Source organism: Choristoneura fumiferana, chromosome 13 (genome assembly GCF_025370935.1).
Source record: "Choristoneura fumiferana chromosome 13, NRCan_CFum_1, whole genome shotgun sequence".
NCBI classification, from domain to species: domain Eukaryota; kingdom Metazoa; phylum Arthropoda; class Insecta; order Lepidoptera; family Tortricidae; genus Choristoneura; species Choristoneura fumiferana.
In genome coordinates this window covers 15,307,085-15,326,983 of record NC_133484.1, presented here as the reverse complement: position 1 = coordinate 15,326,983, position 19,899 = coordinate 15,307,085, and the positions used below count along the sequence as shown (strand labels likewise).

At 36.4% G+C, this 19,899-nt stretch overlaps 1 protein-coding gene across 2 annotated transcripts in view; it reads right to left on the bottom strand.

The window, feature by feature from the left end:
* Nucleotides 1-19,899, bottom strand: part of Men (NADP-dependent malic enzyme) — a 55,762-nt gene that overhangs the window by 16,281 nt on the left and 19,582 nt on the right. The window contains exons 1-2 of one of the 2 annotated variants that reach the window (XM_074096466.1): nucleotides 17,606-17,670; nucleotides 10,917-11,112 (exon numbers count right to left, since the gene is read on the bottom strand). In XM_074096466.1, coding sequence (XP_073952567.1) covers nucleotides 10,917-11,099 — 183 coding nt within the window. In that variant the 5' untranslated portion in view covers nucleotides 11,100-11,112; nucleotides 17,606-17,670. Of the gene's footprint in view, nucleotides 1-10,916; nucleotides 11,113-17,605; nucleotides 17,671-19,899 lie in introns of those variants that run through there. The other variant, XM_074096464.1, reaches the window with a different exon arrangement.

Here is a 19,899-nt window from a genome sequence, read left to right as displayed (position 1 = left end):
GTAAATTATGTACCTAGCTATTCGAACTACTCAAAGATATTTGTTAGCACGGCCACAGAATAACTAATAGTATCTACTACCGTACCACGGCCTTGTTACGCCGGAATAAGAGTCTATGGTTCATAGTTCAGAAGGGTTGAACAAGCTCATATTTTTAGACTCGAACGTATGGAATGCTCTTTATTGCACACAACAATTTAAAAATACAAATACGTAATATTTAATCAGAAAGTAGTAGATACAGAGTCGAACTTATCCCTAAAGGAATTGTTGAACGAAGTTGTAAACACTGCCAACACTCCGGTAAAATGTAAGAAAATACTCAAAAAATATTACCTTGAGAGTGACAACAAAGTACCTACCTACTAACTACTAACAACTAAATATTTATACTTCAACTTAATTATCTTAAGCAAAAAATCTATGTACTGAACCGCTGTAACTCGCCTCATCATCATCATTCCAGCCTATATACGTCCCACTGCTGGGCACAGGCCTCCTCTCAGAACAAGAGGGCTTGGGCCATAGTTCCCACGCGGGCCCAGTGCGGATTGGGAACTTCACACGTACCATTGAATTGCTTCGCAGGTTTGTGCAGGTTTCCTCACGATGTTTTCCTTCACCGCATAGCTCGTGGTAAATTTCAAATGTAATTCCGCACATGAATTTCGAAAAACTCAGAGGTGCGAGCCGGGGTTTGAACCCACGACCCTCTGCTTGAGAGGCGATAGGTCAAACCACTAGGCCACCACGGCTTCGGCTTTGTAACTCGCCTACTATTACATAAACCCCCAGTGGGTTTTCCAATAGTGGCATAATAAGTTCATTGTATTTATATTGTTTCGATTATATTAAATAAAAAAAAAAATCAAACATCAATACTAAATAATGAATAAGCCCTTAATATAAATCAGAAATTCGGATTACAAAGAAATCCGAAAAATATTTTTTAAAAGTTAGACGTCTTTGATAAAAGCAATCACGAAATTACGGGACGGGAAAAGGTGTCAGCTGCCAGAAGTTCAAAAGGCTCGCTTGCGCAGTAATTAATTCACGAAATCTCTGAATGGCACTGAGATGAGACGTACGTTTATCATTCATTTACGTTAACGATTATTAGATGATATCAAAATGATTAAGTACCAGATCAAGATCACCTTAGCTTTACTGTTAACAGTTCAGCTTGAACAATTCGCAACATTGACCTTTCTGACTGAAAGTAAAAAAACATCTAAGTAAGTAGGTAATCAAATTACTAATCAGTTTTTTAGTGAGCAAATGTCAAGTTCATCAGTTTTTGTACGATAACGTTTCAGTGAAGGGAAAACTCCAAAAGCGAGGCAGTGAGGAAAAACTGTAAGTTATCCTGGGAATATTAATTCTACAATAAACCCATTCGAGTGGAGGTAAATTGTGACAGAGGATGACGTTACTTATGTCAGTATTTCCATTGGCTAGATGGAATATGCGAGGCATAATTTTAAAGGCTGGTAAGGTGCGAGTCAGACTCAATCGCTGAGGGTTCCATACAGTAAAGTGCAAAAATATGTATCTATTCGAAACTTTTAAAAATATGTTACCACGGTCATACATATTACATCGTATTAAGACTCTGAAATGGATAAGTTGATATATTACATACGACTGTACAACGAAAAGTAAAAACCAATATCAAACAAAATATACACATTCAAAAATAAAATCTTCTGCGCGTGAGTTAGAAACTGAATTTTCCTACAGCTTTATGTAGCCATAGTCATAAGTAACAATTAAGTAATATTGATTTGAACTCAATGTCTGATGTCTGAGAAATAATAACTTACCAATCTTGAGAAAAAAGTGGTGACAAACAGTCAGACAGACAGACCAACAACGAAGTAGGTAAGGGTTCCCTTTATTAGGTAGATACAACAGACTTGACTACGGAACCCTAAAAATGATATATTGTACCTAAGTGGTAAAACATATCTTTGTATAAAATGGAACGTATATAGGTACAATACAAAGGTACATACTCGTAGCGACCAGCGTTTAATACAAAGAGGGTGTGGCTTGCTCTACTAAACTACATAATAATAGTTTTATAGGTAAGCATTTGCTGAAGTAGGTAATGATACGCGGATAAAATGATAACCTATTCTAATAGAATATAGAGTGAAATTCTATTGCTTTGTCTGTGTATTTGTTTGTTTGTTATATAGTGGGTAACACACACACACAAACATCATTAATTTGCAGTTCATACAACATGAAAATAATCAATTAGTTTAAAATATTCAAAAGATGAGCATTAAAATAAAAGAAGTGCTCTACATTTCTCAGGAGAAACGAGCACGCCAGCAAGTACTCGTGCGTCAACATTCCACTACTAGCTGTTTGTTACCCAATTAATATAATTGTTGAGTTGTTTCGATTGTGCAATTAATTCTAACGAGAGTGGATTTGATTTTAAATCGTCAATCTATTCAAAATTATAAAGTATTAGACGGAATTATTTTCTAAGAAATTTATTTAAGTAGAAGAAATTATTGTCTAGCAAACGGAATGCGTGTAGTCGATTTTTAAATTGCGTTCATACTTAATATACTCAGCTGCACAAAATATGGTCCACTCTACGTACAAACTTACCTGTACTGCATACGTTTGAGGCCCATATTTTTAGCTGCTTAGTATATTTAATTTTATCAAGATAAATTACATTTTCTCATTTTGTTTACATGCAATGCTTGCACAAATTTTCTAGTTATTGCGAGAGTTTCGCGTATAGTCTCAAATAGTAAGTTGAAGATAATAAAGATGTTGGGATAATGATACATATCAGCTAGAACGCAACGAAAGCCGAGTTTAGACTTGCAAGAAAAATCGTGCAAGTTGCATTACATTGCGAGGCCGTAAAGCCAACGAGTTTGTAGTTGTCAATCGAGTGCCGCAATGTAATGCTACTTGCACGATTTTACTTGCAACTCTATACTCGGCTTAGTCGGAATACTCGAGTATGTAAAATAACATGTTAATTTGTATCAACCTATTTTAAAACCAAAGCAATTTAAGTCTAAAATAAACAATTCAAATTACTAGAGCGGCTCCTGAAGCAACAAAAAGTGTAATTAAAACTGAAAGAACGCTAAACACTTAATTAACGAGCCCGCAAATTTTGGAGCACAATATCCGAGCGAACATTTAATGTTGAGTTTGCGAGATTGTTTAATTATTCCCTAGAAATCAAAGGGAACATTTCGTACCTACTCTATATTGGTAACCAGCCACGAAATTTTTATTACAATAAACCTTTTTTCCATGTACCTACTGTAATTTTTTGTGTTTACCCTCAAACAAAAAGGTTTTTATCAACGCAGCTTAACAAAGCAAACCTCACGATTACTCATATGCTGTATTACACATACATCGTGGTGCCTTTCAACGTAGAAACGCAAGGGTACCCTGCAACAGCACCACACCTAGACACACGCGACACATTAAGATCAAGGTACATAATACAAGGCAACACAGATTGACATTTGCACACAATTATATCATTTAAGGTTATTGTATTTTTTACATCCTGTGTAATGTATCTAGCTTCTAACGATTTCGAGTCTGCAGATTTTTAAGTTTAAGATGTGCTTAGCTAGTGAGATTTCACGAAGTTTTCCAAACTACAATATTTACTCTGATGTTTCTACTTTTACACGGACTTGAGTAGAACACAGCCTCGCGTAAACTAATATTATGCAGCGGCTTGCTTTAATGCCGTGAACGGTGTTATCTGGTTGGTATGGCGACGTTAATCCCATATACAAACTTGGTTACGGGTGTCATAATTAGTTTTGACGGCTTTGTGCTATAAAGGCTGCTTTTCATGGCTTAAAAACACGCTTAGATTACTAATACGAAGTTGACAGCTGCATATACTAGTTATCAACCTCAGCTTATAAAAAAAATATGTGGATTTATTTTATTTGCAGATGTGGCTTCAAATAAAAATGAATTCACAAAATTCTTCGTTTTAAAACAAACTGATTCACAATGATTCGTACTCCTGAAACCTTTCTTTATAGGTACCTGACACAAAACTCTTTATCCATAAAGAAAATCGGATCAAGTTCCGAAGGACTTACAGCATTTCGAGTCTTACTTACTTAGATGACTTTTGTTTCATTACATATTAAGGACATTCTTAAATATTTAAAATATTAACAGTGTTCTTGTTGAAGATAAAAATGGATAGTTCTACGAGGACTTTAACCGCTATCAGCATGTTGTTCCATAATTGTAACAAATGAGATACACCGAATGGAAGCTTTTTATAAAACAGAATGTGGTTGCGGTATAATTTTATTAAAATTTCACGCTAACGCTCTTTCTTCAATATCAATGCGACAGGAAACTGTTAGCGGTTGAAACGCTCGCAGCGGTATCCAAATGTCGATTTGAACACCGTTCTGATGCGTCACGATACAACACGACAGATTATAAATTGTGAATGCGGCTTTATAGTAACATCACGCTTACATATAACACACCAAGGATAATCCCGTGCATTAATTACTGAGCGCATTTAATCGGCGCGCAATCCCTCGTGAAATTAATAAGCAATAGGGGCTCTATCGAAAATACAAACTGAAATATAGATGCACAGAAAAACCAGAAAAATGAGACCAGCGCTGGGAATCGAACCCAGGTCCTCGGCATTCCGTGCCGTGTGCTATACTGCTACACCACCGCTGGTCTTATTTTTCTGGTTTTTCTGTGCATTTATATTTCAGTTTGTATTTTCGATATAGGTTTTACGGGATGACCGTAAAAGTAACAAAAAATTTGGAATAGAAATAAAAAATACAAAAAGATTCCAAAAAACCAATCTTAATAGAGGCTCTACCTACGCACTGCATGCTGACTGAACACTGAGTAATTTTGGAAAATATAGTTTATAATTTTAAAAAATCAACTTCCACATTGAATTATTACTGTGATTTTTCTGTTTTTAAATATTTTGTCATGGGCCTATTCGTAGTCCGTACCATATAAAAGCCAAACAATGCCCAAATACTTCAAAGAAACCGGCAACAATTTGCCGAAATTTCACGCTTGTCACAAGAATTCGTTTACGCAATTTCGAGATAGATTCCATAATAAACCATTCAAAGAAGATTGAAAGGAATTGGTAATGCGACAGGCAAAGGATTGGTCTCGCGAGTGACAGCAGTTTTCTTCAAAGAACTATTTCATTCCGACCTTTGCTTGAGTCAAAGAAAAAGTGAATATTTTTATTGCTCGGTTGGCTTGGCAGCGAAACAATGGGTATCCCCGTTATATTAACATTCCTTTTCCGTCTTTAATTTTAGCCTTGACTGCTTGCAGAGTCTTAGCCAACTCGGTTATTAATCTTTAACGATACTCCCTTCTTAGTCGTCTACCTACATTTTGTGGCTATTTTCTATGCCAAGTCCCTAAACTGCAAATAAATAAGTTTGTGTTAAAAACAAAAACATTTTTGTACTTGAAATGCCATCCAACATACACTACTTGACATATTATTATGTATGTACCTATACCAAATTTTAAATTAATCCGACCACTGAAAGTGGGTCAAAATCAAAATGAACTTCAAGATCAGAGACAAAAACAACAACTTTCAGGGCAAGTTAAATAAAAGCTGGTAAAAACAAAACCCACGCGAGAGTTAGTTTTCTAACGAACTATTTCAATTATCTTCAGAGCACATCAGGGATTGACTTCTCTCCTGCTAAGTATCGACTTTTTCTGATCCCGCCTCAAGGCAACTTTTTCTTCTTTTGAGAAATTTATAATCGGCGAAACATTAGCAAAGTTGTCAACCAATAATTAGAATTATAGCTATTGACCGCCCGCCGCGTGTTCTTTACATTATAACCTTACAAGTGTATATGTGTATAGATGTAATAAACGTCCATGATTTACATGCATGTCATACACTCATTACTCACTGCGCTCTAAACCGATCATTAGTTAAGTTACCTGTCTTTCATTGACCCACAGTTATAATCTATCGATCAGGGTCGATCTGACGAGATAAACGACGAATACTACGAAATTGTTGAAAGTTACCGTTTTTAGTTTCGCCATGTCCGTCCGTCCGTCCGCGGGTTAGCTTAAAGACTGCTGGTACAGTCATCTGCATTAATACCTGCCACAGCGGAGCGTGCAACAATATCTAAACGTCCACCGGCCCTAGAAATAGAGTCGTATCAGATAATTATGCACGCCTTGCTGTGTCAAATATTAGTATTGGTAAAACGGTATACGGGATGGAAATTTATTAACGCCATTCCAACTGCCTGAAGGGAAGTGACTGAAGGGAAACTTCAGTGGCGTAGCGTCAGATATGTTCGTGGTAAAGCCGAAGCAAAGATCGCATATATCTTTCATAAATCAGATCGCATATATCTTTCATAAATCATGTATGTCCTGTAGTCCGATTTTGTAAATATTGGGCAAGCCGATGGGAATAGGGTTCTATGAGAAACATGCCGTTGTAAGTATTTAAGTGGAAACAAAACTGCATTCAATTTTTTTTCAAAATACACTTGCCACAACCGGGGACCGAGAAGATTAAATACAAAAAATCACCAGAAACCTCTGCATCAGGATTGGGTTTAATCCCTGTTGCTTTTTTTTATTCGACTGGATGGAAAACGAGCAAGTGGGTCTCCTGATGGTAAGAGATCACCACCGCCCATAGACACCTGCAACACCAGGGGGATTGCAGATGCGTTGCCAACCTAGAGGGGATACTTCAAGTGCGAGTAATTAATTAGTATTAAAAGTAGTCACACAGGTTTTACAGCTCTAAACAGTTGAGTTAGTCCTCAAATGTTCACAGTATACGAGTAAGCATCTCGTTGACCCAGAACCTGACAAATATTCAAAAAATAATTTTAAACTAGCATGTAGCCCGCGACTCCGTCTGCGTAGAATTCATTTATCGCTATGCCACGGAAACTATGAAATTTTCCAGGATAAAAGCATCCTATCTAGATAGGTAAATACTCAAAGCAAATACTAAAGCTGCAAAGTAGTCTCTGCCTACCCCGTTGGGAAAGAGGCGTGATTTTATGTATACTCAATACTTATATACCTACTTATATATGTATGTATGTAATACCAAATTTAAAATTCCTTCAATTTTGCGGTCAAACACAAAACTGCCATTTGGACGGCTTATATTCTATGTACATTTGATAGGGAATCCTAAATGTGCGAAACCCAACACGCACTTGCCTGGTTTTCCATACTACTGAATATAATATTGAATAACATCACATCCCCGCCTCCTCCCGCGAATATTCAGAAAGATATTTTACGCGACTGGGTAGGCTACAGTGCTAAAGGATTCTTTGATTTGATAGGTACAGGTTCAAAATTATATAGGTACTTATTGCTCTGCTCTGCTCCATCGTTAATCATGTTAGTTCATACTCAAATAAGAACACCTGACCTGTCCGCGCCGATGTCTGTTACAGCTATAGGTACGTCTACCAATAGGTGCGTGTATTAATTTAGTTAATAATGAATTTAATGACGATCACGTTAGTGGGCGGCTTAGAGTAGGTATATGGAATCGACCAACTAACAATTTACTACTTATTAGAAAAGCTTGAGCAACATGCTGAAATATCCTAATAATAAACGCCAATGGTCACCGTGACTCGTAATACTCTACATAGAGTCAGCTGTTGTGGTTACTCATCAATTAACACGCATGGTTTTCCTTCCTAACATTAGTAACAGTACAATGCATAGGTACGCTTGTCATTACGCTAAACGTTAGTCAATTTGAGGAAACTCGGGCAAATATGGTCATTTTGACACGTATCTACCCACATTACAAAAACCATACTGTTTACATTATTAAATGTGTGGACGGGTTTTCCAAAGACGTATTTATAAGTGCACCTCTCGAAAAGTTTAATGTTCAGTATTATGTATAGTTCAAATCAACTATAATAATTATAAAATCACAGCTAGTCCTTAAAAGACTTAAAAGCATCATGAAAAGTAGTTTAAAAGCAATATTATTTATAACATATCTATAGGAAGTTTATCGTCATTAACAAGGAAACTTATGTATACGTCCTCTGTACTTACTATACTTTATATATATCTTCCTCTTTACCTGGCGACATGCCTGTGACCGTATTACCTATAGTACGGCATCGATTAGTTGGCAAACAGATGGGCGCCTTGCCTGACATGAAAGGAAATTCAATATCGATAAAATACTTAAATAGTTCAACTCGTAAGAAATGTTGCCAACATGAGTCACGGACAGAACAGTTGATATAAAACCAAAATAAAAAGTGCTGCCCGGACATAATTTGTCTTTAATAAATAACCATTGGAGTGTTGGGTTCTCAAAGGTTGGGTTAGTCGAAATGCTAACGAGAATTTAACCTTCAGTGACGGTCAAGTTATGTAATAGTTTCCGATGTATCTTGTCAAAAGATATATAAGTAAAAAATGTATCTGAAAATCTGATTACAGAACTATGAAAATATTTTTAAGTTGTTATTTTTGTAAAATGTGATTAATTAATAAAAAAAAAATGAATACTATAATTTCTTCTGATACAAAGGGCAAGGACAGACAGAAACATTGATGAAATTGTTGCCTGGAAGAGATCGCTCTTAAGCGATAAGGCCGCCATTTTTTACCTTGTATTGTAATTTTCTTTAAGTGTACCTGTTTTCTGTATCGCGTACTATTTCTGGTGTACAGTAAAGTCATTGTATTGTATTGTATTGTTTCAAATCTTTCTTCTTATGACAAAATGCGTGTGTTATTTACATAAGTGACGTCGAAGTAATTTAACTCTATTTCTGAAAACTCAGGATGCCATACATAACATGTTTTTATATGGCTTACATAAATCGAAGTAGTTACATAGTAAAGTAGTCGTAAGTAGATTTATCGAAGTTGTAAGAACCGTTTCCGAGATCTCCAAAACAAATAAATATACAACAATTGCTCTTTTAAAGATACTAGATACCTACATTATGGCATGCCTACGCGTTTATAAATTGGATTTCACCGAAAATTAGATTCGCACGTGCAGACGCATAACAATGGGCAACACGAGCGAACTCTTCAATACCTCTTCAAGATTTCAAGCAAATTAAGTAAATGTGGAATTGATTACTCCACCTAACTCCGTCCGTTCCCTCCGCCGTGTTGTGAACGTTACTACAAACCCTTCCATATAGGGTTTTAATTGCGAGAAATCCTAACAGAAAAGCAAGCGTGAGGCGGGAAACATTCAAAATGTTATTGGAAATTTGAAGTCTGATTATGGGCCTTTGTCCTGTATTTCATACAAACACACCCCTGCCTGGCGCCCTCCCCGGTAACCCTCGAGTCTGGGGAACGTACAAAGAGCTTGTACTACAACTGCTATACCTATAGGTGGTTGTGTAGTTTGTAGATATCGACTGTTATGCAGATTAGGTTCTTTTGTTATAGTTCGTAACGTCTGGCTGGTGATTCAGGTACAGTCAAGTGCAAAGATATCGGCACGGCCAAAGTTAAAAAAATGTGTGTAAGTACACGACCTTAATGTTAAGTGCATAAAGTCGTGTATATTTAATTTTGTAACTTTGGCCGTGTCGATATCTTTGCACTTGACTGTACATTGATTTCGAAAATACAAACTGAAACATAGATGCACAGAAAAAACAGAAAAAGAAACCAGCGCTGGGAATCGAACCCAGGTCAAAATAAATCAAGCTCTAACTCCCTTAACGACATGAGTTTTAGTCCAATGGTGTTCACATATTATATAGACCACGTCCACTTGAATCGATTTGAGGGTCTGCAGTAATATGACAGTTAGCATCCAACACACAACAGTGTAGTGTAGGGGGGTATAGCACGCAGCAAGCACGGTCTCTTTTTCTGGTTTTTCTGTGCATCTATGTTTTAGTTTGTATTTTACCGTAAAAGTAACAAAATTTGGAGTTGAAATAAAAAATACAAAGACTCCAAAAAACAATCTTAATTGTACCTACATTGATCGTTTAGACTTGAGGGTCCAGGTGGATACTATGTGTTGGATGCTAACTGTCATATTAATAGCGACGGTAGGTACCATCAGCCAAATATGTGGTCTACAACCTTAAAGTTGATAATCGTTTGCATGTCACAAAACAATAATGCCAAATAGACGTGTCTCTCAACTTGAAAGTTCGACTTTAGCGACATATTCATTTGATAGAAATTACTTAGTTTAAAAATTGATAGACCATTTATTTGGCTGATGGTACCTACTGCAGACCCTCAAATCGATTCAAGTGGACGTGGTCTATATAATATGCGAACACCAGACTATTACTCGCGTTGTTAAGGGCGTTAGAGCTTGATTTATGACTGACGTAAGTTATGTATTGATTTAAAACTTGATAAATTGATAAGAAGACGTAATCGCCGTAGATAATTGAGTGTAGAAAATGTCGTTTTGCTCAATTATGATAACTAAAGCAAGAAAATATAACATTAATAATCAATACCTCACTAATATAAAATATTTATTATTAAATGATGAGTGGTGGTTGAGAAAATTTAAAACGTACGTAGAGTAATTTTATTAACTGTATAAAAACGTTAGCAGTTTTGCTTCAGTTACATGTAATTTAAAAGTTATAAGTGCGTTGTAAACAGTAAACACGGAGTGTAAAGTTACGACAAAGTTTAGATCGTGCGTACCACGTGGACTTTGGATCAGAATTACAAACAAACAATTTGCATGACAATGCACCGGTCAGCTGTAGCGTAGTCACTCGCTCGTACCACAGATGCACACTTCCGCAACCATGACCTAACCTGAGTGCAACCAAAATCTGTGAAATTAAAACGTCAATATAAAGACTTAGTGTTGAGCCTACCTTGTTGAGACCAGGGTGTTTGAGCCGGTCGAGACCGGAGAGACGGCTGGTGGACTGTCCGTCCCCGCAGCCCCAAAAACCAAGTCGATCGCGATCCATGTCGTACGTGCACTTCAAACCGATGCCGGTCGGAGACTGCCGGTCCGCGCAGAGTGCGCTAGTTTTGTTCGGGGGCGGACTCATGGCACACTCGCTCCTGGGAAAACGGGAAAATTTTCAGCGATAAGTCGGTGGCGAGTGGTTACCGCGGCCCGATAACAGATGGCGTGGGAAGTTGTGGGAACTAATTGCGCCGTCGCGGTTACTTTAAAGTTTGATGAATTTACTTGAATAATTTTACGCAAGTTTGTTGCTCCAAAGTAGTTTCTTTACTAGCTATTGCCTGCGGCTCTGTCTAAGAAGAATTTGTTTATCGCAAGAACTAGGAAATTTTCAGGGATAAAACTACTTATTCTATGTTTTTCTCAGGGTCTCAAACTATCTCTACTTCTTTTGTCGTTCATTTAAGCGTGAAAGCCTAACAAACGAAAAAAGACATACAAACTTTCGCATTTGCAATATTATCCTTCCTAATATTATCTCTATTAAAATATACGAAAATCACTTAATTACGACAAGATGCCTTAAAGGGGAGCTTGTATATTTGGAAGATTCTCATTCTTTGTACCGCTAAAGGACATACTGCGCATAATCCCGAGATTAAACATTCGCCTTCCGTACGTTCCGGTGGGCACGAAGGCAAAGGCTTGTTATCATAATATAATAAAGACTGGGGTTTTGAAGCTTCATGTTTCATTGTTGTTACTCAACAAAATGTGTCTATTCGGTCTACAGTCGTCATGACATTTTCTTGCATAATAATTTACATATACACACATACGAGTACGTACATAGCAAGTTAAATAAAATCTTGTAATAAATAAAATAAATTCAATAAAAAAACAACTTGTTAAAAATGTAGTTATTTCAGGGCTAGCTTATCCGTGTTCAAAAAGTTTTCACCTCACCAGCTCAAAAATGCTGCGTTTGTCCTTTGAAATATGCGTGGAAATAGTAGATTGTACAATAAGACCTTAAAACGAGCCATTTTACCCGAGGCGTTCATATAGCCACCCGAGCCGGTACGGCGAGGGTGAATAGACACGTAGAGGGGGAAAATGGGCTTGATGCTCGAGTTTTACACTGCTTTTCACCTCGATTGAGAGGAAATTAAATACCAAATGGAAACAATTGCTCACATACTAGATACCCTTTATTTTTCCATTGCTATACAAAATCACCGATCAATCATAATTTTTTAGTTTTATTGATTTATTTGATTGATTTAAAGTTTTACATAAAATTAAAATTATTAAAAATATACTTATAGACACTTTTTTGTTTGTGGCTGTTGACAGCTGATTACTTTGGTCCTAGACGAAGAATTTACTTTATGCACTAACACGAACTTTACGAGCATGAGAAGTGAAAAAGCGTTACTAAGACCAAGGCAATGAGGTGTAAACAGCCACAAACAAAGAAGTTTCAACATATTATTTTTTTAAATAATTTTTAATTTATATAAAACTAAAAATCAATCAAATCAATCAAAATAAATAAATAAAAATAAAAATATATAGTTATAATAGTAATGCGTGAACAATAAAAGGTACATAGTTGAGCAATTGTTTCCACTGTTGCTATTTCATTTCCTCGCAATCGAAGTGAAAAGCATAATGTAAAACTCTAGCATTAAACCCATTTTCCCCTTGACGTGTCTATCCACCCTCGCCGTACCGGCTCGGGTGGCTATATGAACGTCTTGGGTAAAATGGCTCGTTTTATGCTCTTGTTGTACAATCTACTATTTCCCCTCTTGGCTGGAAAGGGTTTTGAAATTCGAACGTTATCATGAACTGGGGCGAACCTTGAAAATACATAATGTCTAGTATACGAGGAGATTCGCTGTATGGAGACTTACGAATAATTCTCCCGCCTATGAAACTTGGCACATGATGAAAATATGTAATGCACAATATAATAATAATACAATTATCAACTTTTTTTACAAGAAGTTAGGTATTTTTACCTAAACATGGAAATCGGTTATAACTCTGTCAACGTGTCTGTCAACTTGAAAGTTCGACTTTAGCGACGTAATTTGATAGGAACTTGTTTAAAAATTAATAGACCACTTATTTGACTGATGGTTGGTATGGTACTGCTTTTTCTCGCTGTTGTGAGGTGAAATATCAATTGTGTGTTTCGCTCGGATGTAAAGTTGTTTAGCATCTCGTGCCTTTGAAACCCTCGACTACGCTCAAAATTCTTCTTTTGAACCACTCGCTTCGCACGTGGTTCTATCCTAGAATCCTTCGCTTGCTCGGGTTTCCATATAAGCACTCGAGCCATACAGTGACTTTCCACCCTTGCATAACAAATAACTATTTCAAGATTAGGTACTAGTGCAAACATTAAAAACAAACATGTTGGTCTAAGAGCCGGTGACATGGACCTTCACCCATCTGATAACTAGATGAGACATATTTTTTAATAAATATTATTTATTTACAGACACCCCTATGATAGCAAAACGTATCGAAAAGTGTTCATGGCTATTTATAATTCAATTAATTTAAGTAATTTTTTTATAACTTCATTCTTTTGATAACCGGATTTTGGATTGGTAGGCTGTCTACTTATTTTTGTTCATGGCTACGTGACAGGTGAGTCAATATAGGTAACTACACGGATCTGATAACCAGTCAAAATTGATATCATAAGAAAGATACTTTAATTATATAAAGAATTTTTTAACAAAAAAGTAAATCCAACTCCAAAAAAATAAAACAATAACAAAAAATGGAACCGACTACAAAATCCTTGAAAATATTTTTTAGGTACCTACTAGCTCGAAGTCGGTGCCTCAGCACGAGCCAGCAGGAATGGAACAATAGTTGTCTACCTCACCTACCTACATACTATGGGTTTCATTCAATCCATCCTGCTGGGTCGTGCTGAGACACCGACTTCGAGCTAGTAGGTGCCTAGTGCTAAAAAATATTTTCAAGTGTTTTGTAGTCGGTTAAATTATTTGTTATTTTTTTATTTTTTTGGAGTCGGTTTTACTTTTTTGTTAAAAAAAAACCGAATCCGCAGCCAAAGTACATCTCACAACGATTCCATGAAGCCCAAACACGGCTTTGTTCGTTGTTTTATAACAGAGATCCGTTGCCTACCTTCCGGTTTCAGTATCAGATCAGTTCGAAATAATCATTACTTAAAGCTTCTTCTCAGCGGAAGCGGTACTTCAAGAAGGAGACGGCGCAGTGCCTTTCAGGTACTTTCACAGTCGAATAAGCTGAATCACGTACAGTTACCAGCACCAATATCTGACACAACAAGCGTGCATAAATAGCTGATACGACACTATTTCTAGAGCTAGTAGGACGTGTCAGATGTTTTTGCACGCTGCGCTGTAACATATGAATACACCTGACTGTACCGTAGAGTCACTATTTAAATCTCTATTCATCTACTAAAATGTCAGTGAAAACTAGAAATACGGTTCCGCTCTTCTATTTATATAGCCGACGCTCGAACACTTGTAAATCCATAGACGGGTTAACTCGCATCTTATTTCTCGAACCGGTAAATAAGGCTTTAGTAAGTACCTAACATACAGTCATAACTTGTAATAATAACATCAAAACAATCTATATTTTCACCTACTTTAAAATTCAATAAGTAGAATACATAACAGTGTTTTCAGAACCCATAAATAAGGAATGAAATGTCATGGAAATTGTTATCAGCAAACCACATGCTGATACTCTAATCACTCGTGATAATTAGCCGGGTCAGTAACCTCCTGAACCAAAACAATGCGATGATAATGATATAATATAAGTATAATCGTTCTCATTGTTGCCATTAAGACCCCCTGAAGGTGCGATAGTGACTTAATTTACTTAAACTTTATTGCACAATATTAGAAAAGCTCAAAATCCATATTGAGAGAGAGAGAGACATTTATTTACACATATTCGATACACAGAAAAAACACGTTAGGAAGAAATAATAATTAAATAAAACATCGAATAGTATAAATTGGGACCCACTCAGCATAATGTTGCGGCAAGCCACAACGCTGTTTTTCAGTGGGACCCATATTGCTGCCAAAAGTCTGCGTAACTCTTAATCAGGCTAAGATTTCATTGAAATAATTTTAGAGCCTTTTCGTAGATCCTCGAAATAAATCAATCGTAAGTTATTAAGTAGATAAGTAAATTAATGGTTCACATTGTCTGCTTGTGTTTCACGTTCTAATTAGGTACGTTAAGAATGTGTAACAGACACAAGACAAATCTATAAATTCACCACGACGAGAGATTGGAAAATTCAATCCGATATCAGAACATATCATCAACAAAACTGAGTGCCATTACAGAACCCAACCTCATTTTAGTTTTAAAGTAGAAACCAAAAATTCAGTTTTTACAATTAAAGGTTGCAAAGCATTGTTATCAGCTTTAGTTCCCCGTGGCTTGGTAAAGCTTAAAAATTTTCATGTCAGTGATACTTCTATTTATCACTAAAACAGTTTTAAATCCAAATTAACTCGCATCGAACGGTAAAATGCAGTTTTTAGTAACCTCTTAAATGGGAAACGAACCAATAAAATAAATAGAAAACAAACGCATAGTACAGTGCGTCCGCAAAATTTTCCGGAATATTTTAGCAGGTTGGGTTCGTTGACTGAACACCTCGCTATAAATGCTTTTTGCGACTTTGTTTGTGGTGGAAATTTTTAACCCGCATATAAGTTTAGTGATAATCGTGGTCTGTATGTGGCACCGTCTCTTAACCACAAGAACCGCTAGGAATGTAAATGCAGAATCGTTCTCATTATTAAGACCCCCTGAAGGTGCGATAGTGACTTAATTTACTTAAACTTTATTGCACAATATTAGAAAAGCTCAAAATCCATATTGAGAGAGAGAGAGACATTTATTTACACATATTCGTACACAGAAAAAACACTTAGGAAGAAATAATAATAATAAAACATCGAATAGTATAAATTGGGACCCACTCAGCATAATGTTGCGGCAAGCCACAACGCTGTTTTTCAGTGGGACCCATATTGCTGCCAAAAGTCTGCGTAACTCTTAATCAGGCTAAGATTTCATTGAAATAATTTAGATCCTTCGAAATAAATCAATCGTAAGTTATTAAGTAGATAAGTAAATTAAGTTGGCATTAACATTGTAATGCTCCTGAATGGTTCACGTTCTGTGCTTAGGTACGTTAAGATATGTGTAACGGGAGAGCAAGAAAAAATACGAATATTTTTACACAGACACATCAAGGAGTGCCTGATTGATACAACTGGGGATCAAACGGCCGGCAGTAATCTCTCTCCACGAATTAGCATCGCTAGTCAACGAGGGAAATAGGATGCGCAATATAAGAGAGTGGACCGGAATCAGCAGCGCAGAGACACTATCCCGTTGCGGATGGCTCAAGACAATGATAATGACAAATTGTCTGAGCTAACGGCCAACCTCCAAAAAGAATATCAACGAGGGAATGCAACCTCATTTCTATGCACCACGCCGTAAATATACCTAGAAACCAGTTTTAAGCAATTAATTTTTGTTAAAATTAATTTTGTTTTTTAAAGTAGAATTGCCCCCCAAAATTTGTGCAGCTTTAGTTACCCCGTGTAAAGCTTGGTTAAGCTTAAAAATGTTTCATTGTTTTGTAGTGTGCAAAGAGGTAGACAAAGCATCATCGCATTTGGATATGTATTTTTACATCCCACAAACAATAAAAAAGTTTTTCCAAACTTGGAAAATGGGATAAAGCTGTTCTTCCGCATAGTACAGTGCGTCCGCAAAATTTTCCGGAATATTTTAGCAGGTGGTTGGTTCGTTTGACTGAACACCTCGCTATAAATGCTTTTTGCGACTTTGTTTGTGGTTACCGAATGTACATTTTTAACCCGCGACGCAAAAACAGGGGTGTTATAAGTTTGGCCGCTAGGTATGTGTTTTGTGTGTGTCTGTGTATCTGTGTCTGTATGTGGCACCGTAACTCTTAAACGGATGGACCAATTTGAATGCAGTTTTTTATTTGAAAGCAGGTTTTCTAGCGATGGTTCTTAGACAATATTTTATCAAAATCAGTTCAGCCGTTTTCGGGATATTGAATTTTGAAGTGACAAAGTCGGGGGTTATCCAACTTTTTGTTGGTAAGATTATAAGTGAAACATGTCGATGAAAAACCTTGTAGCGGTGTTCAGCAAACTAACCTAATAAATAACCACCTGAAGTATTTCAGAAGAATTTGTAGACAAAACCTGGATGGCCAAAATTTTTTTTTAATAATGTAATGGGAAATGAAAAAATATTTTCGGCGAAAAATTAGAGAACCCGCTTTGATATAATAATATCTAGGTCAGGATGTTGGATCTCATGAAAACGTTTTGATGTTAATCAGTTATTTCGAACTCAAACTCGAACTCATCACCTTTTACGCAACAACGCCTATTAAGTATTCTACTCCTTACCATAATAACAATAGTTTTATTTACAGACATTCGGTAAAATTAATTAATTTACCTACTCAACTACTTTCACCAAAAAAACTGACCACTACGGGCTACGGTCTACGAGCTACGGGCTTTAGGCTACGGCTACGCGTACCGCGGCGGGCACGCGGGACAGGCGGCGACGCCTTTCGCAGGCACGCACGCGCACAACGGGACGGACATAGCTGCAACAACCATGGGCGTGAGTACAGTCAGCAGGAGATGGTGATGGTTCCAAGGGAAAAACAGTCGTATGGGCGCTGCACCGTGATTTGGGACCATTTCATGACTAACGTATTTTTATTTTATTTTTTCCATGTGTTTACAAGCTTAAAAGCTAACTTCACAAAGTGTATTTGCTTATTTGCTTCAAATCTTGCAAGTTTGTTTAAATTCAATTTCTGTGACCGGATTGACTTGAATTTTGGTATAAATTTTGTAAATTGAATGAACTAAAAAGCGTGGGTTAAGTTTTTAAATACAAAATATAATTTCCAATTCAATGTTTTTTTGTGTATGTACTTATCTACGAATAAATAATAATTCAGCGTAAAACAGAACAAATTCTACACAAAAAGTGGCCATACCTTAAACCAAAACGACTTGTGATTCAAATACGAATAATTGTCGAGGTTGCAAATAGACGTGCTAGTTGGTTGGTTAAAATTCAAAAAGAAAGCAGGGATTGGTTTGCTCGCGTGATGCAATGTCAGTTGTCAGTCAAATGACGCGCAGAACACGCTTTTAAGCTCCGCCTACTAGGACATGGAAGGCAAATTTTATACCGTATTGACAATTCCTGACTTATTATTTATTCGAAGGTATGTATGTATAAAAACGGAAAAAACATTCACGTCTACGAATGTCATTCAGATTCCGGGCATAAAAATAGGATAGGTTTTCGAAAAGATTTTTTTTTCGGTCAAGCATGAAGTTTGAAAAATTGTTTTAACTTTTTTGACCGTTTCGTCTTATTAGACACATCAGCTGCTGACTGTACACGCAGATATACCGAAAAGGACTTGACTAGTCTCGTTATTACAGTGCAGCAGTAGCGTGGAGTGAATATTTTCGTTGCGCAAACCGTAAAGTGTGAACAGCTTTGCAATACCCTTTACTTGCTAGCTTATAGCGTGTGACAGTGACGTTAGCAAGCTGCCACCTAGGTCTAATCGAGGTAGACCCCCGGTTCGCTTCATACGCACTGAGCCGCGGGCCAACAGTCGGAAAACAGATAATTATGCCTCATTATCAAAATGTACAACGGTCAAAAAGTATGTAAATGTAAACATGTTATAATGAACAAAAGACAAAACAATTGGATGCCACAAAAACCTAAGAGCCTAAATACATGATAGAAAAAACGAATAGAAGATAAATGGTCAAGGTCTGAAAATAATCAATGGGACCGAAAATTCCCTTGTCAAATTGTACAAAAGTAAAAAAGTATATTAATGTCAACATGTTTGTAGGGACGAACGACAAAACATTTAGTCAATGGCGTTTTGTACATTTTGGCCCCAGAGTATTCTGTCCTGAAAACTTCCAGACACAAAGACATCGGAACCATAGTGAAAGCTGCCTTGGAAACATTTTGAGTAAAAGTGCATGTTGGCCATACCATGTTTTGTCCCTAAAATATTCAGACAAATTGACCTGGTGGCAGAAGCATTTTGTACTTTTTGACAGTGTTACATCTCAACATTCTATGCATTTTGGTATTTGTACCAAAATTACCTGTTTCCAACAATCGTTGGTCAAATGCACGCGCGCCTTTTTCGTTTGACAGCTTGCGGATGACAGTCAGTTGGCTTTGGCGCGAGCAGGCGAAAAAACAGCATAATCTGCCCCGTGTGTTTTACTGAGTCTTTTGTGTTGAATAATAAATAAGTTAATTGTTGAATAATAATAGCTACAAGCTATAATTAAGTACTAGCATAGTCGTAAGGAAAATACTAACAAAATATGGATCAAGTTGCCCGAATAAATGAAGTGTTGGGTCTACTCACTGAATTCCAAATATTTGAACTTTACTTTGATCTGTCATTTCACTTTAACACGAAAAAAGCGAGAGATATATACGATCAAGTGTTGATTACAATCTTCAATTAAATTTTTGATATCAAAAATATATCGATACCTAACAAATTACATGACAACGAAATAGGTATTTCCAAAATGTAAAATTTTCCGATCTTTTAATAAAGTATGCAACCTCGTTGCACGAAAGAAGCTTCTCTTGTTTTTTTTTTTTTAATAAAAGAATTCCCTATACTGCCTCTACAGTTGGAATAAATATTTGTTAAATTGAATGAATTTTTAACAAATCTATTTATGTTTATGCAATAGAAATCTTAATTAAATTATATTTTAAAGGTTTAATATACGTTCATTGTTCAACCTTTTCAA